Below are 23,217 nucleotides of genomic sequence, written 5' to 3'. Positions count from 1 at the left end.
TGTTAGTTTTAGCTTCTCAAAGAGGAAAGACCAGCTGCCTCATCTTCCACCCCGGACACCCAACCTCTGGGATCCCTGATTCCCGACCAGGTGACGGCATCCCAGGGGAAGAGACCATCAGCTGACTTGGATAGTTTCACATTCAGCCAATGGCTCAAAGGGCCAAGAATTGCAGGGAGATGAGGGAAAGGGCTGCGAGGATCTCCTGAGAGGGTGGGGGCTGCCGGAGTGGGAGGCGGGAGGGTCAGGCTGCCGGCTGCCTGCAGAGCGGCACATTGCCGGCCCTCGCCCTGGGGAGCTCCGGGGCTCACGTGGGTGGCCCAGGTGCCAGCTGGTCCAGGGCAAGACTGAGCAGCGCCATGCCCAGGGGCCCCGAGGCCGCAACCATCTGGGAAGGGAAGACTCACCGGGCATGTTCAGCAGGCCGGCTCTGCCGGGGGTGGGCGCCTGGAGCTCCGAGTGGCTGACCCGGAGGTCAGGGCCATCGAGGGCGCCTGGGTCATCCGCCTGGCCTGCCGGGGAAGAAGCAATTTCTGCCAGCACCTCCAGATCCTTTAGGATAACCTGGGGAGAGAAGAGGAGGATGATGGACAAGGACCCCCACCTGGCGCTGTGGTTGTGGATGGACAGCCGCCTCCAGGGGCACCAGGAGGGCAACAGGCCGCTGAGGGTTGCCCGGCTCACAGCTCTGAGTGCTCAGAGACTGCTGTAAAGGAGACAGACTCAGGAGAACACAGGCAGACAGCGGACGGCAGGAAGTGGGGGGAGAAGGCGGGGTCAGCTCTTCCAGTGATCCCTGCTCTCTGGTCCCCAAGAGAGGAGGGTCTCAGGCCCAGGGCCCAGTCTGTGCAGTGGGGGCCCCTGGCTCGTCAGGCCTCAGCCAGCTCAGCTCAACCAGCTCAGCCAGATGCTGACCCCGTAAGGGTCACACAACCCACACTAGGTCCAGCGGGTTATTTCCCTATCGGAAAATATGCTTGGGGAGACCCAGCATGCCTGAGAGGCCTGGCCCGTGAGATGCCCGCACTGAGTGGCCCTGTGAGGGGGGAAGCCACAGGAGGCAGCTGTCCTAGCTCCGAGTCGGAGGTGAGCCCTTGACTGTCCTTAGTCTCGCCTATCCGCACCTGCTCGAGGAACCTGGGGTCCACATCAGACTCAGCGTGAGTCCACAAATGGGGCTCTGTGCTCACAGTCCTGGCTTCAGTCTCAACCCTGACATCAGCTGCCTGACTCTGGACCAGTGAGTTCCACTGTACCCGCCCCCACCAGCTTCTACTGAGTGGCGCCCGCTGGGGGCCGGGCCCACGCTGGCGGGAGGAGAGGCAGGGCCACAGGCTGCCCTGGTGCAGTGCCTCTGCCCTGGGGCCAGCAGCTCGCCCTGAGGGGGACTGCCGGGCCTCGTGAGTGCTGACCCCAGGTCTGCTAGGGAACCGGGGGTAGAGGGAGGCACGCAGAGCAGTCTCTTAACTAGCGGAAGCTTTTCACGGACACAGGACCAGACCCAGAGGCACATTCCCGGAGCCCGAGCTGCGGCCCAGCCCTGGAGCGGGGTGTGGGGTGGGGGTGGAAACCAGGCAGGGGCAGGTCATCAAGGACCACCACCTGGACACAGGGCGCGGTCTGAACGTGGGTTTGCAGGGGACCAGGAGGCTGTTTCCTCCTGTGTGCCCACGGGGATGCGCCCTTACCAGGGTGCTGTGCCGATCACAGGAGACGCTTCCTGCATGACTTCTGCGTGAGGATCTGGGGCCTGGCCTGCCAGCGGCCCTGCACGGGGATAGGGCAGGGACAGCAGCACACACACCCAGGCCTCCAGCTTTACCTCTGCATCAGGAGGGTCTGTGTCACCCATCCCCGCATGCCGCCGCCTCCCCACAGGACCGCACGGCCAGCAAATCTGCGCTTCATATTCCACATTCTCTCGTTTTAGAAAGTTTAACACCAACCCGCAAGTGAATGCAGACCACACAGTTCTACTGTACAACTGCAGCCAGAAATGTTGTCTACAGGTTCCTTCAGTAATCCTGGCCACCCTTCTCGTGCTTACGTATCAGAAGATTTGTCTCTGGTCCCTTGGGGGCTAAAGCCAACAGATAAGTGGGCTTGGAGCAAAACCGTGTGTCCTCGTGTACACACACACATAGTGGAAGCTCCCTTAGGTGGGAGCTGGGGAACAGCAACACTGTCCCCTTCAGGCTCTAGAGCAAAGGACTTGAGAGGGGCCGCCAAAATGGAGGTCAAGCAATGACGGGAAGAGGGTGGGGAGTTGGTGGGCAGCCACTTCGGGGTTCTCAGTCCAGCCCATCCAGTCCAGCCACTGGCTCTCCCCCAGCAGACCAGCAAAACCACTCAGTCCAAGCTGAACGTGGCTATGGGTAACCACCATCCGGACGCAGGCCTAGGCCAGGACTCTGTCTCTGCCTGGGCAGTGGGGGGCAGTCCCGGGGGACAGCAGTGGGGACCATAAGGAGCCGCCGTCCACTGGACCTGGCTCTGGTCTCTGTGCCAGCAAGGCTGTTAGCGCCCCTCATCCCTGAAGACCTCACGGCCCTCAGCTTGAGGGCAGGAAGTCTGGCAACAAGGACACGGTGGTCTCCGTGGCCTTGGTCACACTCAGGGCTTGGACACAAGGCGAGAAATGGCCCACGCAGCCTCAGGACACGCAGAGCCAGTCCCATGGCAGCGCGCAGGCCGGCTGGGCCCATGCCGACGCTGGCCCGTGGTCCTGGCCCTGAGGATGGGAAAGGCTCACAGAGTGGGAGGAAGCCACGCCAATTAGTATGCGCTCCACAGATTTTGCAGAATGAATATAAAACACTTGTGCTTTCTTTTTGTGTGAGAGAAAGAAACGGGGGAAGGAGAGGGAGGGAAGACGGTTACAAGAAAGCAATATTCTGCAGGAGCAGGAGGGCCTGTGGTTACCATGGCAACGGGCTGGGGGGGGGGGCAGGGGGAAGTCGCATCAGCTGGTCCCTGAGCCGGCTGGCCACCGATGGAGAGAAAAGGTCAGCGGCAACTGGGGAAGAAAGCATCTGACAAAGCAGCTCCAGGAGGAAGGCGGCCGGGGGGGAGGGGCACGGGGTGTCACACCCTCCATGGCTTGGGGAGTGAAGTGAGGAAGGCCTTCCTTCTGGGAGGCAGCCGGACAGCAGCAAAGGGCACGTTTCAGCACGGGAGGGGAGTCACTGTCTAGATGGGCCGCAATAGGCTGTCAGCCCCTGCCCTCCAGTGGGCCAAGGACAGTCTCCTGGACAGCAGCTGTTTCTAGCCCTCATTTACTGGTGCATCCAGGCACTCTGTCCCCACAGCATGTCCACAGACTAGCCCTAGAAAACCCCTCACTGTAGGACGCACCCTTCTGTCTCCTGGAAATGCTCCTGCCTGCCCCTTTACCACCTCGGGACCAGGGGAGACCCAGAGTTCTGCAAGGTTAAGCCCCCAGGCCTGCAGGCCTATCCTCTCCTCCCACCCAGACCCCTGGACACGGAGTCCCAGGCGAGGCACCCGGCGGCTGCAGAGCTGGGCAGGAAATGGAAGATGGATGGTTCTGGATAGCTTCTGCCAAGGGATGGCTGGAAAAATCTTCCATTTCTCTACCCACGTGTCTGAGAAATTCAGTCCAGAGTCTGGCTAGGCCCCTGGTCAGCTGACCAGGCCCCAGATGTCAACGGGCTCAGCCTTCCAGTCCCATGAGCAGGGAAGGAACTCCCTGGGTTGGGCCCTCTGTAGTACCGGCCAGGAGGGAGCTGCACGAGCCTCCGAGGGCGGCATCCGGGCTGGCGGGGAAGGGGATGCAGGAGGCCTGAGGCCGAGGACTGCAGGCACCGCCCAGGCCAGCTGATGCCTCCGTCCACAGCAGGGCGGCTGCAGGGCCACACCTGAGATCCCGGGCAGCTTGGGTTACCCCTTATTCTTGGGGAGCGGAGCTGAGAGCAAATGAAGAGGCGCTAGGCCGGGCCTGCGTGGGAAGACTTGCGGCCGCCTGCCTCCTCCCACTCAGGAGCCTGTCCCCTTCCTTCACGAGGGCTGCAGCCCAGGGGGTCAGGCCTCTCGAACCCCTATGCCCGGTGGACTCATCTGAAGAACTCGGTCCAGGAGGCCGGGCTACCGGCCCAGGAGTGGCACCCGGGGAGCCGCGAACGGGGGGAGGATGTCTGTAGGCCCTGGCACAGCTCCTGTGTGCCTGAGCCCCCGTGCAGCTCTGGGGGACGGCTGCTGGCACCTGCCGGCCTTCAACACAGCAGACCTGGGCTGGAGAAAGCAACGACCAGGCCCCAGCCTGGCCTGGCCCGGCCAGAGGGGGCAGTTTCCCCAGAACAGCTTCCCCCAAGAGGATGGGAGCAGGCCAGGCCCAGCATGCTGGGGAGGTGGCCCACAGCCTTGCCTTCTACCGCACTGGGGCAGCTCTGCCAAAAAGGCTCCCAGATCTGGGGGTGCGGGCGAGGGCACTGGTCAGCCTTAGACCTAGTTTCCCATTGAGGAAACCACCCTGATTAAGACCTTGTATGCCTCGGTAAAGCAAAAAACAACTTGAAAAAAAGGAACAAGAATTCTGTCTTGGTTTGTTGCCCGACTTTGAACGCATGCCTTTAGGAATCAGGAACAGCTTTCTTTTCTTTTCTTCTGTTCGAGTGGACTCAGAAGTCCTTCCAAGGCGCCAGTTCCGTGCCATACTGCCAAAGGGCAGCACCTGATGCTTAAGTTCCCGGACGACAGGACAGTGAGAGTTCTGGCAGCTTGAACCATCCAGCCGCCGCCCCAGAGGGCAGAGGGGGGACGAGGCCAGCCTGGGGTGAGCTGGCTTGGAGACAGGGCCCCCAGCTTCCCGGGGTGAGCCGGCTTGGAGACAGGCCCCCCTTGCCTCCCACCCCGGGGATTCCTGCTGAAACCCTCGCTCACTCGCAGCTCCGACTGGCAGGTACCCCTGCAGGAGGTGAACTCTCCCCATGAGCGGGCAGGGACGGGGAGGGGCCTTCACGTGGGGCAGCCTGGGGCAACGCGGGTACCGTTATAGCTCGGTCACCAGGCGATGGGCCGAGGGGCTGCTGTTTCCAGGGCCCGGTCCATGACGACCAGGACAGCAGCACGGGTGCCTGGCCTCTGTTCAACCCCAGCCCCGTGTGAGCCCCACTCAGCTCTGTCCGAGCGGGCAGGCCCCCGTGAGCGAGGAAGGAGGCAGGACAGACCACAGTGCGCTCTGCTGCCATCTGCGCGCCTCCTGCTTGTGCACATGCTCATGCAACACGTCCGGGACCCTCCCGTGTGCAGACACGCCTCTGCCCTCACGGCATGTGACGAGGGCCGTGAGAAGGTCTGGGGGTACTGGGTGCTGTAGTGACACAGACAGGGATCTGGCCGGCCCGGAGGAGCAGAGCAGCGGGTAGTGTACTGACAGACATGCCTTCACGGATTCATGGGGCATCAGGCCAAGATCCCGACCTGGTCACCTCACTTCTCTGAGCCGGTTTCTGCTTTGCTAAGGGGAGATGCAGCAGAATGCACGCCTGAAGGGCTGCTGTGGACACGGTGAGGCACAGTACAGGCTGGGAACCGAGTGAGTACGAGGTGCACGTCTGTCCTCAGCATCTTGATTAGCAACTCCCCACCCTGTCAGCAGGCCTTGCAAACTGCCAACAGGAAGACGTCAGGGAAACGCAACTGACTCTGCTTTGGCCACCTCCGGAGGAGGAAAAACGGACGCACGTCCTGGGAGAGATCTTGGCTACCGACGATGCCCCAGGTGAGGCGCAGTGGGGTGTACGTGTGAAAACAAGGGCCCTGGCCTGACCACCTCGGCGACGGCAGGGAGAGAGGGTGCTGGAACTGACAGATGGGGCCTGGCCCCAAGCTCCCAACAGGAACTGGGGTGGGTCCACACCGAGGTTCTCAGTCAGACATGAGCATCGGTCGCTAGGGGCCTGTGGGGAACCCAGGCCACAAGGCCCCACAGGAGAGAGCAGCTCGCACAGACCCAGGCTGCAGCCCAGGCAGCCGGGTGGTTAAGAGCTCCGGTGGCTCTGACGGCGGCCCTGGTGTGCGTGGCTGCCTTGGGGGACTCTGTGAGGTGGGTGGACGTCGGCCTTTCTAGGTGAGATGGCTGATCAGTTTTCGAGCTCAAGGAGAGACGTGCTGGGGCAAGTGGCTGGCCCCTTCCGGGAGCCCCAGCCCTGTCTAGGGGAAGGTGGTTCCCCCCTCCTCCCCTTCGTGAAGCCGCCTCTGGGCCCGCCTTTTCCTGCTTTGGGAAACAAGCCGCCCCTCTGGGCAGCCTTCTGCCCCGTGCTCCAGCTACGGTGCAGCCCCGGGTCCTCACCTTCCCATCAGTGGAGGGAATTCAGACAGAGATAAGACTGCAAACCCTCCCAGCACAAACCTGTCTTCCTAGAGCATGGGGTGGCGGCCTCACCCCAAGGAGGCGCCCCCGGTGTGATGCTGGGCCTGAGACCGCAGGGCCCCGCCTGTGCACGGCAGCACTCCGCTGCCAAGGGCTCCCTGGTGCCCACGGCTGGGGCCTCTGCTGTGCCATGGGGGCTGGGAGTCCCGTCCCCGGGGTGTGTGGCTGCAGGCCTGGTCGCGCCTTGCTGGCCACAGCTCATCTGTCCCCGCCCCTCATTTTCTTTCCCAAGCCCAGCAGGAGGCCACGGGGTCCGCCCGGGAGAGCAAAGAGGACCAGCCGTGAGGCCTGCAGCGGGAGGGCCCACATGTCCTCACCTGGGCCATCGAGTGGTGGCCCGCCTCGCCTCTCCATGTGGGGTGGGCCCTCCGCAGGCGGAACCGAGCTCCTGGCTGCTGTCTCGCCCCTCAGTGCTTCAGCCTGGCGCCCGACCTGACCGTGTGATCTGACCGTACAGAAACACTCAGAACTGACGCGCGGGGTGGCGGGGTTGTTTTTGTTTGTTTTGGAGAGTGGATGGAATGAAAATTGGAGTGAAATAACAACTGAGGCAAGGATATGAGAAGGAAAAACAAGCCCCATTCTTACAGAAGACTGTCCACTTTTGAGCAGGCCGCATTAGTATTCCAGGCAGTGGAGTCAGGACCACACAGAGTTAGGGCTAGAAGGGACTTAACACAATCCAGCCCAAACTTCCTTCCTTTTTAGGGAGGAAAACGGAGGTGACATGGAACTGGTTCCAAATTGGGAAAGGAGTACGTCAAGGTTATATACTGTCACCCTGCTTATTTAACTTATATGCAGAATACATTATGAGAAATGCCAGGCTGAATGAAGCATAAGCTGGAATCAAGATTGCAGGGAGAAATATCAATAACCTCAGATGTGCAGATAACACCACCCTTACAGCAAACAGCAAAGAGGAACTAAAGAGCCTCTTGATAAAAGTGAAATAGGAGAGTGAAAAAGTTGGCTTAAAACTCAACATTCAGAAAACTAAGATCATGGCATCAGGTCCCATCACTTCATGGGAAGTAGATGGGGAAACAGTGGAAACAGTGGCTGACTTTAGTTTTCTGGGTTCCAAAATCACTGCAGATAGTGATTGCAGCCATGAAAGTAAAAGACGCTTGCTCCTTGGAAGAAAAGCTATGACCAACCTAGAAAACATATTAAAAAGCAGAGACATTATGTTGCCAACAAAGGTCCGTCTAGTCAAGGCTATGGTTTTTCCAGTAGTCATGTACGGATGTGAGAGTTGGACTATAAAGAAAGCCAAGCACTGAAGAATTGATGCTTTTGAACTGTGGTGTTGGAGAAGACTCTTGAGAGTCCCTTGGACTGCAAGGAGATCCAACAAGTCCATCCTAAAGGAGATCAGTCCTGGGTGTTTATTGGAAGGACTGATGTTGAGGCTTAAACTCCAATACTCTGGCCACCTGATGTGAAGAACTGACTCATTTGAAAAGACTGATGCTGGGAGGGATTGAGGGCAGGAGGAGAAGGGGATGACAGAGGATGAGATGGTTGGATGACATCACCAACTCGATGGACATGAGTTTGAGTAAGCTCCCGGAGTTGTTGATGGACAGGGAGGCCTGGCATGCTGCAGTCCATGGGGTCACAAAGAGTCGGACACGACTGAGTGACTGAACTGAACTGAGCCTGAGCACGTTGTGGGGAGGAGAGCAGCCTTACCATGGAGTGGGGGCAGCATGGGGCAGAGGCTGTCCTCCTGCTCTCCACCGGGTGGCTGCCACACCATCTCGGCCGTCCCGCCATGGCTCACTGCTTTGGGGTGGGGCCCAGGGGGTTCAGCAGACCTGGGGCAGCCCGGGGGGCAGGTCAGAGCCAAGTGCATCCAGCCTGGATAGAGCAGTACCCCTCCCAGCGGCACTCTCACTGAGGTGAGTGAGGGCAGACTTCGTGTGGGGTTTAGATGATCTGGAATCTGACAGACCCAGCTTCCAAAGCTGGCTCCTGGCAAGTTATCTCCTTCATGCCTGAGCTTCCTCTCATGTCACACAGGGGATAATGAAACTACTCCTGGACCACCAGGCAGATTCCTGAAGACAAAGGGTGCGATGCACTCTGACCAGCTCCATGACTCCATAAACTGGTTTCTGCCTCTCCTTCTCCCAGACAGGGTTCAGCACACAGCACCCCCCATGGTTTCCAAAGGAAGCCAGCGTGGGGGTGTCAGACAGGCCACCCCTGCCTCTCTAAGCTGCTCTCCGATGAAGGCAACAAGGGGGAGCCCTCGTTTCTGGGGTGGACACGGAGGGACGGCCCATTTCTAGCAGCAGGCCTTCCCTCCTGGGGGCACGATTTGCCCCTAAAGAATCTGAGGGTGATGGACAGGTTGTGAGGAAGGGCCAAGCGCAGACAGGGAGCCTTCCTTGGCCTCCTGAAACAGCAGTCGGCAGGGCAGGTGGAGACACCCCGCCCTCCGTGCAGGTCAGAGTAGCCCAGGTCCCTGGGGAGGAGGGGCACCCGACCTTTCTTCCAGACCTCTTCTGAAACTTAAGACTTTTTTTTTCAATCCCACATATTTTTGTTTAAAATAGATTTTCAACTTTTAGAGCAGTTTTAGGTTTGTAGCGATACTGAGCAGAATGTAACAGAGGTTTCGCACGCACCTCCTGGATCTGCACACACACAGCCTCCCCTCACCGGTCTTCCTCACCTCGGCGATGCGTCTGTTACGGTCAGTGTACCTGCACTGAGACACATCACCTCTGAAGCCCACAGCTGACGCCAGGGCTCACTCCGGGCACGTGTGTGATGACACGTACTTGCCGTGACCTGTAGCGAATCTGAAATGCAGGTGGGGAGGCAGCTGTGTTTGAGGCTGGGGTGGGGATGGGAACCACGGGGAACATGGACAGGACCCGTCCGTCGTTCGGGGGCTCACGGGCAGAGCCTGCCCGGGCAGCTGTGGGCTTGGGAGGTGGCTGACACTGGCACCTTCGGGCAGGAAAAGAGCGGCCCTGCAGCCCGCGGGTCCTGCAGGAAGCTCTGCACATGTGCCCCACGTTCCAGACTGTGGGATCAGGGTCGCATTTTCACCTAAAAACAAGTCATTGGATCGCTAGCTGATGGGAGCATTTCTACTCCAGTGCCAAGAATATTAATTTGACACCTGCAAAATTGTTTCTGACAAAAGGATTTTCAGATCAAGGCTGCGAGGAGCAGGCGGTACTGAGGGAGCAGCCACTTATCCTGAATTAGGACAAGCAAAGACAACCGAGGATCCCGGAGAGGTGTGGACTACCGAGCTGTCCCTGGAAGGGGGCAGGGGGAGGTGGGCAGAGAAACAAGGGCACGTGAGACACCCCGGGGAGGCCACATGCCGGGGGCTGGGGAACGTGGTGGCGGCGGAGCTGGGGCTCTGAGGCTCGGCCTCTCCCTGCGGCCAGCTCTTGCATCATGAACACCTGGCACACTCTGTCCCCCAGGGCCAGTGCCTCTCCCCCAGGGTGACGGGTATGCGGGTTTATCACCATCACACTAGGAGAGGAAAACATCTGCGACACAGACCATAGATTGGATGTCCTGGATAAACAGAGCTCCTGTAAATCAATCGGAAAAGTGGACAACGGATCAGGGCGCTGAGGGAGAGCTTTTCCAAAGTCCCCCAGCCCTCTCCACACCAGACTGCACAGTCTTCTCAAGAAATTGTAGCACGAGAGAAAAAGGCCAGATGATGGGGGGATGACACGATGACCAAGCACAAGCTTGGGGGCCACACAGGTGAAACATAGGCATAGAGGCGCAGCGACTGCACGCTCCGGGGACAGGCAGACTTGGCTTTGGCCCCATCACTCCCTAGGTGTGTGCCAACTACTTCACCTCCCCAGCCTTATTTTCTGAATTGCCAAATGGAAATAACAGCAGCATTCTCCTGCAGAAGAACTGTCGAGGGTTCTCTGGATACTACAGGCAAGGTACATTCCCTGACACTGGGATGACTTCAGACACTCCCTAGGTGTGTGCCAACTACTTCACCTCCCCAGCCTTACTTTCTGAATTGCCAAATGGAAATAATAACAGCATTCTCCTGCAGAAGAACTGTCGAGGGTTCTCCGGATACTACAGGGAAGGTGTCTAAGCACATTCCCTGACACTGGGGTGACTTCAGACAAGCTGGCGGTTATTAACAGGCTAACCCGGGTGTTGAGCCACCTAGGCTGAGTGTACAGCCCTGCGTGGGGCAGGCCGTGGTTACATTCTATTAGCGAGGGGCCTCCCCCCAGCCCGGTCTGGCTGTGGGCCGATCTGACTAAATGGGCTTTCAGGGTCTTGTACCCCTGGAGCTCCAATCTGAGATCAGGGGTGTGCCTGAAAATAACTGGGGAAACCTCCCAGAGGGCACTTTCTGGACACCCTGGAACGGAAGCTTGCTCCAGGAGAAGAGGGACTTTGTCTCATTCATGGTTGCATTTCCACTGCCAAGTACACAGGACACCCTCAAGGTCACTGGATTCACCAGGGACAGGATTCTGGGGAAGAACCAGGACGTGGCAGGATCACGACTAAGCAGTGATACTGGGTTCCCAAATCCCTCCCCAGGAGAGAGATGGGATAGCGGGGACTCTGAACTGCTGCTAACAGCAGCGCTGCCTGCCCACCCCACCCCCGGCAACTGTCCCCAAGAGCAGCTGCAGCCTCTCCCCACTGGAGGCCCACAAGATGCGCCCCAAAACCCGAAAACATTTGGCATCTCAGCAAATCGAGTTTCCACAGCCGCAACCTGAACAGAGCTGTTTAATGGACTGCATCTCCTCTGGCTCCCTTTAATTGCACACGCACACAAAAACCAACTGTGGGTGAAGAAGGCTGGATGGGATTAAACAACTCAATTTAAAGGACTGAAAACTCAGCTGCTTCCACTGTAGTCCTGGGGAAGGAACCAATCAGTGAAGTTCTTCTCTCCCTTTCTGTACTGAAATGAGGGCTGTGAGTGTGCAGCGAGTCAGTCCTAACTCACGCAGAACCGGGCCATGTCCACCTGGGCCTCGCACTGCAGCGGCGGGGGTGGGGGGAGGCGGGGTGTCTGTGTGTGTGTGGGGGAGGCAGTGTGTGTGTGTGTGCGCGCGTGCACACACGGGTGCATGGTGGACAGGCAGGAGGGGTACTGAGCAGAGGCCCAGACCATCTGCTTTGAGTTTAAGAAAACGTGGAGGATCTGAGAGGACCTGGAGGTTGACACTTGCCTGTCTGAATCTCTCTGTGGCTCAGGGTCAGGGAAGCAAAGTCAGGCTGCAGGCCGGCTGCCCGGGACCCCACACAAGCCAGGGGCCAGTCCAGGAGAGACTGAGACACCTCCTGCATGGGAAGATACGGGCCAGGTCCCACTCCCTTTTCCCCAGCCCCTGTCCCCTCCTGCTCGGCGCTGGGAGGTCTGCAGATGCGAGCGCCTGCTGCCTCATGGGGCCCAGAGGAGGGCAGGAGAGGGGTGGGTCAGGGCCAGGGCCGCCAACATCCAGCACGAAGCCTGGAGTGGGCATGGGTGGAGGGCAGGGATGCCCCCCAGGAGAAGGCAATGCCCGGCTGCAAGTCCTGCTCCTCGGCCGGGAGGCGGGGCGTCCGACCAAGAAGGCCCCTGAGCAGGATGCTGCTGGCATGGTGTGGGGAGGCTGAGGGCACAGCCCTTGCCCACCCAACTCAGGGTCACTCCCGCTGCCTGGGAGGGGGCCAGCCTCTCCCTTTAGCTTGTGGTGACCCCCAACAAAAGCGAAGACTCAGGGTCCAAGTTCAAACTGGAGGACAGAAAGGAGTCCAGCTGAAAGGGATCACAACTGGTGCTCCGAGGGTTCAGCTGGTGCCCGGCACAGCACTCGGCGTTTCTGGAGACATTTCTCACACCCTTCTGTGCTGTCACTGCCCCAGTGGATGGAGAAAGGAAACTGAGACACCTTCCTGCCGACACTCCCCACGGCCTCCCAGGGACCAGGGGCTCCCTGCCCGACTGGCTTCCTCGCCACGGCCAGACCCGGCGCTTGTCAGAAGGGCCCGCAGAGCAAGAGCCTTTATCTCCAGAGGGCAGGAGACAAAGCTTTCTCCCTGACGGCTGCTCCTCACCAAACAGGAGCAACGGGGGGAGTTTAGGGGTGCTGGCTTAAGAGAACACAGCAAAGTAAGTCCCTCTGAGCTACACCGTGCCCTCAGCAGGGGAGGATGGCAGCCAGAGCCCGGAGGAGGATGGGGACCTACCTCGTCAGACTCGTCCGACAGCGTCTGCAGGAGCACGGGGAACAGGCTGTCTGTGTGCCGTGACATCTGTGGGGAGGGGCCGTGTGAGCCGCGGCAAGGGCCTCCCACCCCAGCACCCTGCCAGGTGCGGCAGGCCCTGCAGACCACCCAGGAGCGCCGCTCCAGCCCGGGAGCTCACCTTGCGGGGGGTCTTGATGTACAGGTGGTAGAGCCACTTGAGGACAGCAATCCTGGTCATCATGCCGATGGCCGTGTCGCTGAGGTGGCAGTTCAGCACCTGCACGATCCCGTCCAGGTGGAGGGTGACTGGGGCCCTCTCTGCGCTGCAGGCGAGACCAGGAGGGAGCTGGTCTGAGGCTCACAGGCCCCGCACCCCCACCCGGGGCGCCAGGGTACTGCTCTGCCAGGTGGGAGCGCGGACACCCACGCTGTGGCAGGAGGGCCAGTCTGCTGGGCAGCTACCCACAGCCCCCTTTCTAGCAGCGGGCTGTACCAGAGAAGGTGCAGAAGGGCGGACGTTAACAAGCTCGGGACCAGTGGACCTCGTAGCTGAAAGGCAGTTCAGCACCCTCAGCGCATTACGTCCAGAGCCTGTCAATGAAACAAAACCTCCCTGTCCAAGGAAAGGACCCAGGGACGCCCCTAAGTAACACAGGCCCTGCCCCAGGCACCCGAAGCCCACTTCTCCAACAAGGACCCATGGCACTTCAACCGGTCACATGCAGGGCCCTCGGTACAGCAGCCGGCCTGGGTGAGGGGCCTTCAGAGCCGTCTCTGAAGTTGTTAACGTTCTCATCTGAGACAGGAAGGAGGTGACAGGCTCAGCCTGTAGATCGGAGCTTGCTCAGAATGCCTGTGCTCTAGGGCGGGGTGCAGGCTCCCTGCTCCCCTGGCCTGAAGCCTTGCTGGTCTCCAGGCAGAGAAAAGTCCTGCCAAGCAGCCCCGGGAAGGCTGGGTGCCGCTGGAACAGACCCTTAGCCCTATGCTCAAAGTGGGGTCCCCAGACAGAGGCTGGTATTCTCCGGGATGGGGGCCGTTAAGGACAGGGGCCCTTAAGGTGTTGGGAGGGGCTCCCTTCCCATCTGACGCAGGACGCCTTTGCCTGCCTGGACAAAACGGTCTTCCGTGGTATTTCCAGACTGCTCAATTATTCATTTGCGTCAGGAACTCAATGCCTATGCTTTCCCAATTCGCCTGCAGCCTCTCTGAAGCTTGTTTGATGTGAACTCCTAAAGGGCAGGGTTCTGAGCTCTGTTAAGTGCTAAATGGAAGTGCTATTTAACATGGTCTGATGATTCCCCATGGAGCTCGTTTTGGGGGCATGAGCAGGCACTTCTAGCCTCTGGGGGTCGGGGAGCTGTACGTGTGAGGGATGTGGCCCAGCAGACTGAGCCTTGGGGTGGGGCTGCTGCTGAGGCTCCCCAAGAGCCATGTGGCTGCAAGTGCTGGGGTCTTCCGAGGATAGCCAAGCATCTGAGTTCTTCAGCAGCCTGGACAGATGGAGAAACTCACTCACAGACAGACAAGTCCAGGATGGCAAAGGCGGGCTCCCAGACAGTCTCAGCCACCCAGGAACCCGCTGCTCTTCACCTCTCTCTCTTTCTCACTATCTACTAGAAATACAATGCAAGTCACACATGGAATATTATGCTTTTTGGTTTTACATTAAAAAGTATACAGAAACAGGTGAAATTAAATTTAACAATATATTTTAAGTAACCCAATATACCCCAAGGGCTTCCCAAGTGGTACAGTGGTAAAGAATCCGCCTGCCAATGCAGTAGGTGCAGGAGACACAGGTTTGATCCCTGGGTCGGGAAGATCCCCTGGAGAAGTAAATGGCAACCCACTCCAGTATTCCTGCCTGGGAAATTCCATGGACAGAGGAGCCTGGAGGGCAAGAGTTGGACACAACTGAGCATGCACTCATGCAATACGCCCCAAATGTCATTTCAACATGTGATCAACATAAAAGTCGACGCAGAGATTAGTAACAGACTGTGCACACTCTCTTCAGTGTCCTGAGTCTTTTAAACCCGCGTGTCTCCTGCCTTCAGCGCCCTCGGCTCAGACAGGCCACGGCGTGCGCAGCGGTCACGAGGGGCAGAGGCGCCTGTGTGGATGGCATGGTTCTGCGGCACCATCCAGGGCTGCCTGTGCATTCCCTCTTCTCCTCTGACAATTTCCTGACGTCCCTCTCCCTGTCTGACCTCCAGGTCCTGCTGTGGTCCATCGCACCAGCCTCCTCCTGGGCTCCTTCAGGCGTGCTCTGTAAGCTCTCCTTGGGTGGGCAGGATCCCACAGCTGGAGACACTCCAGACACCTTCCTGGAGCCCGAGGTCTTAGTGAAATGAGCTCGGAAAGCACTGGGGAATGATCGGAAGCCCCTTCCTGGCCCTGTGAGCCGAGGGCTCCAGAGAGGCCCTCTGCACAGCAGGAAGTGCACGAGGGCCCCTCCGCCCGGCAGGTCCTCTGCTTCCTGGCTGAAACAGCCCTGGGGGGAGGCCTGGCAGGTCCCTGGGACCCAGCCCAGCTATGCCTCAAGCTGCTGGGGGCCGGGAGGCAGTGTGAGCTCAGCTCCACTCCACCTGCAGCCCGGGCCCTGGGGAGTGCATGACGCTTGGGGGTCGAGCTCTGACAGTGAGCAGTGACGACAGCGGTGTGTGCGAGACGACATGCGCATAGGTTCTGGGCAAGCACTGTGCTGGGCTCCACGCTGAGCCGTGTCACTCCCAGTCTGCAGATGAGGCAGGCAGAGCAGGGAGGCGCTAGCTGACCCGTGCACACCACGCGGCTGCCAAGCGTGGACCCGGTGCTTTCTTGGCGTCTGAGCCCAGGGTGGCCCTGCCCACTGCATGGCTCTGCCTCCTGACGCGCTGCACTCAAGTACCCCGGCAGCACTGTTTCCCAGGGAGGGGGACACCGAGGAAGCTGCTGCTCATCTCGGCGGGGGGGGGGGGGGGGGACGGTGGGCCAAATCCCAGTGGCCCCAGGAAGCCAGGCTAGACAGCCCCTCGGGCAGCCGGGCTCCTTGACTGACGACAATCCCGAGGTGCTGCGGGCCAGCGAAATATGTCTACAGAGCACAGACACCGAGGGCCGGCTTATGACTGCGCCTCCCTCGGGGCGCTGCCCTGGGGCCAGACAAGGAAGGAAGGGTGCTGCGCGGCCGGCCGGAGAGCGGGCGGCACCCTGTGTGCCCACAGCGGCCCTCCTCAGACACGGGGCACCCCAGACTGACGGTGAGGTGGGCGTCAGCCTCAGCCAGTCAACAGGCCCCTGGGTCCCTTTGGTGCGCGATGGGACACTACAGGACTTGCCCGAGGCTGGGAGGCCTGGTGCATCCCCCCTCAGCTGGGGACGCTCTCCCTGGCTCCCATGTCCTTGGCTGGCTGGAGGTGAAGGGCCCAGGAGGCCGAATGGCCCAGGGAGCCACGGACGGGGAGAGCGGGCGATCCTGCCTCCGAGGGGCAGCTCTCAGCTACCCTGCCGGGGTACCGGCTGCACTGTTTGGGCTCGGCGTGAGCTCCATGCGAAGCCGGGGCTCTGGAACCTGGGCTCTTCCTAGCTCCAGCACGCTGCGCCCGGTGCTCAGCTCCTGAGCTGCTGGTCTGGAGCCAGAGGTGTACAGCCTCCACCCTGGCTCACCCCACCCGGAGAACGGAACGGAGCTCAGTCACAGCTTAGAACACATTTCTGTGCTGGTTCCAGAGAGTCTAGTTACTCCTAGGTGCTTGTGAGTTATTTCATGCTGTCTGCAAAACCCTGTTCTCACTACGCACTTTCTCAGAAAGCATCTCATAATGAAGGTCATATGTGTACATGTATTATGACTTCCAAATGCGTGGTGGTTCTGTGGCTGTTAAAATACTGACTTCAGGCATAAGGGTTCTGATGTTACTAATATATCCTGATAAAGCCCAGCACTTCTCCGTGGGAAGCAGCACTTTATTTCTGTAACATCTAACCCTTTATGGCACTCCTATGTTACAGCTCTAATCAAATTAGAACAAAGGTAAGTCTAAAAAAGGTACTGTTTCTGAATTCAGAGCTGTTTTTTTTTTTTTTTTTAACAAAAGATCTTTAGCACATCTTTCAATCAGCAGGTGCTAAAAGTTGGGAAGCACTGATTTCTAGATCTTTCTGCTTGCCTGCTGCAGCCAGCTATACTGCACTGAAGAGTACAGTATACTGTACTGGAGGCCTGTACTGAATGCCCCTGATGACAATGGTCCTCTAAAGCCGTACCAGGTCTCGTGCACAAGGCCAGAACCCAGAGCTTTCAGCAGACTGTCACCTTGCTGGCTGTCTGCCAGGCGGGGAGGGGTCCCGCTGCCCTCGGCGGGCCTGGACGGGGTGGGAGCGGCCCGCCTGTGCAGGCAATGCCCGGGGTGACTGTGCGTCGGAAACCCGCAGCCCGAGTTACGCTTCGCGGGGACCCTGCGAGAGGCCAGCGTGCCCGAGCTCAGCCCGCTTCAGGCAGCACCAACCGGCAGAGCAGGCACCCCAGCCTCCGTCCTCCGCTGCCGCCTCTAGCGGGAGGGCTGGGCTCAGGTCTCCCGGCTCTGGGGTCGCCCCCTCTCTGGTACAGCCGGTGACTCAGGTTGGCAGCTGCCATGAGGAAGCCTCCGTCTGAGGGAAACAGAGCGCCAGATAATGTGCTCTCCGTTGGCTTTTCAATTTCAAAGCCTGGTTCAGCATTCGCTGCTGAATGACGGGTATAAAGCAAGGCTTGGTCCCAGTCAGGGGTTCCCGGCCACAGCGCAGGAATCAGGGTCTCCTCTGGGCGGAGGAACCACTGTCTCCCCAGTGACGGGGGGAGCTGTGTCCCCCGCACAAGGCCGTCAGTCACGGCTGATCTCCGGTCCTCCTAGACCGCCCTGGACTGCCCCCTCCCAGCGGCCTAGATTAGTGATGAGGCTCACCAGGCCTTCCTGCTGCTAGCTTTGCCCCGCGCCCACACCTGTCCTCTCTCACACTGCCGGAGGGGCTTCGAGACCACATGGCCCTCCCTGCCAGAGCCCTCCGATTTCCAGAGCGGCTCCTCGGCAGGGCGGGCCAGTCTGCCTGCATCTCCACTGAGACCTCTCCCCTGAGTTCCAGCATCCCACATCCACACCAGCCTCCATACCCGCTCCGGCGGGATGCCCAGAGCCGCCCTGAGCTCTACTCTCAATGGGCCCACTCACATCCCTGTTCCTCCTCCTGCTCAGCTTGGGAAATGAAACCAGGATGCTCTGATCCGGCTCAACCCTGCATCTAGAAGTCTCCCTCCCCTCGTTTCCCCCCCTCACTCCATCCCATTCATTGGCCAATTCTGTCGATTCTACCTTCAAAACAGCTCCAGTCTATCAACTTTCTCCACATTCTGTCACCTCTTCAGTTTGAGCCTTCGTCCCGTCTAACCGGGACGTGGCAGTGAGCCCCTGACTGGTCTGCACCCACCTCAGACCCTGCTAAATCCAGTCTCTACCGCAGCCCCGACCTCCTGTCCCTCCTCAGCCCTGATGTGGAGACAGCACTGCTACTGAGTTTGTGGGGTTGAAATGTAACCATCAGCAGAACCCGACAACGTGACCCAGAGTGCTGGGCACAGCCGGGCTTAGGAAGGCCTCCCCGAGCACTCGAGGTGGGCAGCCGCTGCTCCACTGGGGCACTAGCCAGGCCCAGGAAGGCCTCCCCGACAGCTCGAGCTGGGCAGCCGGTGCTCCAGCGAGCCTCAGCAGGGCACCAGCACTGGCCCTAACGCCCTCTGAGCCCCTGCACAACCATCACCACTCTTTCCCATAACTTCCTGCTTACGTCTCTGACCCCACACTGGAAAACCTCAAGCTCAGGGACCACATCTTTTTCTTGGAAACTGCAGGGTTGAACACAGGCTCTGGATGTGTGACAACAAACTAAAAACAAATGAATGGTGTTCAATGGCTTGCTCCAACAATGTGGGAGAGATCCTAGGAAGAGTCCATATTTACGGTCAGTACTCTGAAAACACCCCCAAGGTCCTGAGAGAGGAGTCAGTGAGAAAACAATGTGAACGGAGAGAAGAGCCTCCTCAGGGTCTGCGGAGAAGAGTCTCCTGGGGATAAGTACATGTTTTCTCTTGTGAGTGACCTGTGCCCTCAGGTCCCGCGCTCAGGCTTGGATTCAGAGGGAAGAATCCCATACAGAAGGAGCTGCATCCACTTCAGCCTCACAGCCAGCCGTGCCCGACAAAGCGGGGCCGGGGGCCAGTCCAGGGGCTCAGGCAGTCCCTGCCCGGACCGTCATCCGCCTGCAGAGCGTGGACAGTCCCTCCTGGGACTGTCATCCACCTGCAGAGCGTGGACAGTCTCTCCTGGGACCGTCATCTGCCTGCAGAGCGTGGACAGTCCCTCCCGGGACCGTCATCCGCCTGCAGAGCTCGGACAGTCCCTCCCGGGGCGGCCATCTCCCTGCCTGGCCTGCACTGCCCTCACGTGGAAGGCGGCGCCATTGCAGCCAGCCTCGGAGGACAGCTCCCACACCCCTACGTGAGCACGCTCCGGCTCAGTCAATCACTGCATGTGCTCTGAGCTCCTTGAATGGCCTTCCCCAGAGAGCTGCATCGGCCTCACATTATCCTGTAAAAGCAAACGGGGCTGGGCAAAGGCGTCCACAAGGTACCTCTGTGGTCACCATGCGTTACCTACACTATTATTGTTGTCTAGTCTCTTAAGTCCTGTCTGACTCTTTGTGACCCCGTGGACTCTATCCCACCAGGCTCCTCTGTCCATGGGCTTTCCTAGGCAAGAGTACTGGAGTGGGTTGCCATTTCCTTCCCCAGGGGATCTTCCTGACCCAGGGCTTGAAGCTGGGTCTCTTGCACTGGCAGGCGGATTCTTTACCTTGAGTCACCTAGAGCTACACTCTTATACCTTGTATTTACTGATCTCTCACAGCCTCTAGACCTTCCCAAGAGGCTATGTGTCCCCCAGAACCAGGTGGGGTGGGCTGTTCAGTGTCCTCTGGACTCCCTCATCAGACAGTTTGTGTTCTACAAGTGCTGATCCTAAGCAAAATCTGCCTCAGGGTTTGCTGCGACCTCCCGTGCCCAGAAAAGATGTACGTTGCTAGCTCTGCACAAACAGCTCTGGCCATAACAAACCACTTACCTGGCTGGAGTGAAGACACTGATGCCGCTACTGAAGCTAGAGTCGCAGGAACCATCAGGCCCTCCTGGGGAGAGAAAGAGGAATGAGGCATCACGATAAAGGTCACTGGGGCCTTTAGAAGAACAAGGCCCCTGTTCACGAGGACACACAGACCCTCCAGTCTCCCACACCTTGATTCTGGCTCTTGGAGAGGAAAGTGGCTTTGGAGCCCTGAAGACCCCATGCCTAGTGGTCCCTGAAACTTCTGGATGGTATGCTGCTTGTAGGTTCTTAGGCACAGTGGTCTCACAAGCAGGGGTATCAGTGCTGAACACATCTGGGAAATCTCAGAAGGGGCTGCTGGTTCAAGGGCAACAGATGTTAAAAGTGACTTCTTAAACACTCAACATCACAAGCCATCAGGGAGACATAAATCAAAACTGGAGATGCCATTTCACACCCATTAAAAAAAGACAGATATTGATAGCAAGTGATGGTGAGGAGGCAGAGAAACTGGAACACTTATACACTGCTGGTAGAAATGGGAAATGGTGCAGCTGCTTCAGGAAAGAGTCCAGTTAACTGAACAGGCCTGGGGGAAGGTGAGGCGGACACCTGGGGCAACCTGGGTGGGCCCACCAGGAACAGTGGTGGGAGCTCCCTGCCACTTGGGGCCTCCCTCCCTCCCGCCTGCTGGGAACACACTGTGTTTATAGGTGAAAGGATACAATGTTAAAAACTGGCTTCAGATGAATTTCCACTGTTTCCTATTTTCACTCTGAGACCTCACCTCTGTTTCCTTTTGCACAAGTGTGGGCACTTCCCCAGGACCCCGTTAGAGGGGGCTGCTGAGCAAGAGGGCCAGACCTGGGCAGCTTGAACAGACCTTGCCAGGCTGACCTTTAGGAAGGGTCCCCATACCTGCCAGCAGTTGTTCAGCCCACCCTCCACCTTGGAAGCCTTGGGACACTAGTTATCTTTAAGTGTTTGCCAAATCGATGAGTAAAAATGAGACTGTTCTATTTTGTGATTCTGGGGTTCCCAGTCAAGTTAGGCATCTTCAGTTGCCCTTTTGTTTCAATCTCCAGACTCAGGAGCTCCTGGGCCCGGTCTCAGTCTGACTCCTCTACTTCCTCACTGTGTGACTTCTGGGTAGGTCACCTGCCTTCACCCCACTGCCTTACCTGTGTGATGCCAGGGCCTCCCTGGAGTCTTGTGAGAATAATGGAGCCAATGCGTGTTCAGGGGTTAAGACGGAAAACCTGACCCATGTCTCTGTTTCCTGAGGATAAATTCTTAAATGTTCTGGAACATGCTGCCAAATGTATTGATATCTACCAAACAATGTATTTAAGGTGTTAACTCTTCACCTTCTCCCAGTAGGAGTGTCTGGTTGTTCCAAAATCTCTCCAGGGAATGTGCATTTCTCTTGTAACCAGAGTGAAAAATGAGGGTGGTACAGGAGAGTGGACGGGAACGAGAAAGAAGAGATTCAGTTCAAATGCCCTCCATGAAGCCTGGCCGGGTGCCCCAGTCCTCTGTGACCACGTCCAGTGTCCTGTGATCACTCATCTAAGGATCCAACCCTGAGCCCTCTGCTGGCAGGTCCTGGGTCTGAGTCACTCAGATCTGGAGTGCTGATAACACCCAATCCCAACAAAGCTTTGCAAATAGGTGGATTCCATTTCATGCTCACCCACGGAGGTCACCAGTCCTCCACTGGAAATTGTATTTATAGCTGTGCTCCTCATTCACTGCTTGAACTTCCATCCCTAAACGACTACGATCCCTCATCTAGGACCCATCAGAGGCCCATTACCACCTGGGCAAAGCTAATACTAAAAGGCAAGGGAGCCAAAGTCCTGCCCCTGACACTCTTGCTAAGTGGTGGGTCTCATTATAAACAGACATTGAAACAACTTGACACTGAAGTGCCTGTTATTGGGAGTGTGTGACCCACACCATGTGCTAAGAGCTCTACAGGCAAAAAAACCTCCTCCGACACTCACAGCCACACCATAGGTTCCGTACTATCACTGTTGCTCCCGTCGATGAAAAAGAAACCTGAAGCACAGAAAGGCCGAGGGGCTTGTCCAAGGGCAACAGGCATGAAGGCAGCAGGCAGGACGCCCAGGCAGGCAGGTCTGACTGCAGAGTGCAGACTGTGATGCCCAAGACAGTCAGGAAACGTCATGGGGGGATAGGAGGATGCGCCAAGTGCCTGGGAGCTCAGAATCAGAGAAGGACCCTGTGCTGTGGACTCCTCAGGCAGAAGGGTCAGGGGAGGTAGCCAGGGCAAAAAGCAGAGGGGCTAGGGGCAATCAACCAAACAAGATCCATCCTGACTGGAGCCCTGTGGGGTGGGGCAAGGGAGAAGCACCTGCATGTGACAGCAAGTGTGCGCGTGTCTGTGTGCGCGCACACCCACGTGTGTGGGGGTGAGTATTCATGCACCCGCATGTGTGGGTGTCTGTGAGTGTGCACAAACCTATGTGTCTGTGACTGCGCACACCCGTGTGTGTGCGTGTCTGTGTGTGTACCCGCGTGTGTGTGAGTGTGCACGCAGCTGCGTGTGTGGGTGTGAGTGTGCATACCTGCGTGTCTGTGAGTGCGCGCACCCACATGTGTGCGTGTCTGAGTATGTGCGCACCCGCATGTGTGTATCTCTGTGTACGCACCCGCATGTGCATGTCTGTGTGCACGCACCTGCGTGTGCGTGTCTGTGTGTGCACATCTGCATGTCTGGGTGCACGCACCTGGGTACGTGTGAGTGCACCCATGTGTGTGCATGTCTGTGTGCGCACACACCCGCATGTGCGTCTGTGTATGCACACATCCACATGTCTGTGTGCACGCACCTGTGTGTGTGCATGAGTGCACCCATGTGTGTGCGTGTCTGAGTGTGCACGCACTTGCGTGTGTACATCTGAGTGTGCACACGTCTGTGAGTGTGCATGCTTTGTATATGTCTGAGTGTGCGTGCACTCGAGTGTGTGCATGTCTGCGCGTGCACCCGTTTCTGTGTGTGTGCCTGTGTGTGCACGCACTCGAATGTGTGCACGTCTGTGTGCGCGCACCCGTGTGTCTGAGTGTGTGTGCACTCGTGTGTGCCTGTGTGTGCATACACTCGTGTGTGTGCCTGTCTGTGTGCACTTAAGTGTGTGTGTCTGTGAGTGTGGGTGCACTCGAGTGTGTGCGTCTGTTTGAGCGTGCGTGTATGCGAGTGTGTGCCTGTCTGTGCGCGCACTCATGTGTGCGCATCTCTGTGCAAGCACGCAAGTATGTGCGCGTCTGTGTGCACACACTCGAGTGTGTGTGTGCGCACTTGTGTGTGCGTGTCTGAGTGTGCTCCTGAGAGTGTGCGTGTACTCACGCGCAAAGGGCCTGGCTGCCAGGCCTCACTGGGGGGCTTGCCTGGGGTGTGCCGTGGCCTGCACGGCGCAGGCTGGGTGGGGATGGGGGCACCAAGCGAGAGAGGCCAGGCAGGAAGTCGCTGCC

At 58.5% G+C, this 23,217-nt stretch overlaps 1 protein-coding gene across 2 annotated transcripts in view; it reads right to left on the bottom strand.

Annotated features, from left to right (window-relative positions):
* The window catches only part of VAC14 (VAC14 component of PIKFYVE complex), a 75,716-nt gene that overhangs the window by 40,329 nt on the left and 12,170 nt on the right, over window positions 1-23,217 (bottom strand). For both annotated transcript variants that reach the window (XM_065924967.1, XM_065924968.1), the window contains exons 10-13: window positions 19,741-19,804; window positions 12,786-12,930; window positions 12,608-12,673; window positions 408-564 (exon numbers count right to left, since the gene is read on the bottom strand). In XM_065924967.1, coding sequence (XP_065781039.1) covers window positions 408-564; window positions 12,608-12,673; window positions 12,786-12,930; window positions 19,741-19,804 — 432 coding nt within the window. The remainder of the gene's footprint in view (window positions 1-407; window positions 565-12,607; window positions 12,674-12,785; window positions 12,931-19,740; window positions 19,805-23,217) is intronic.

This window comes from Muntiacus reevesi, chromosome 2, assembly GCF_963930625.1.
Source record: "Muntiacus reevesi chromosome 2, mMunRee1.1, whole genome shotgun sequence".
NCBI lineage: Eukaryota > Metazoa > Chordata > Mammalia > Artiodactyla > Cervidae > Muntiacus > Muntiacus reevesi.
This window is presented reverse-complemented; position numbering and strand designations above follow the sequence as displayed.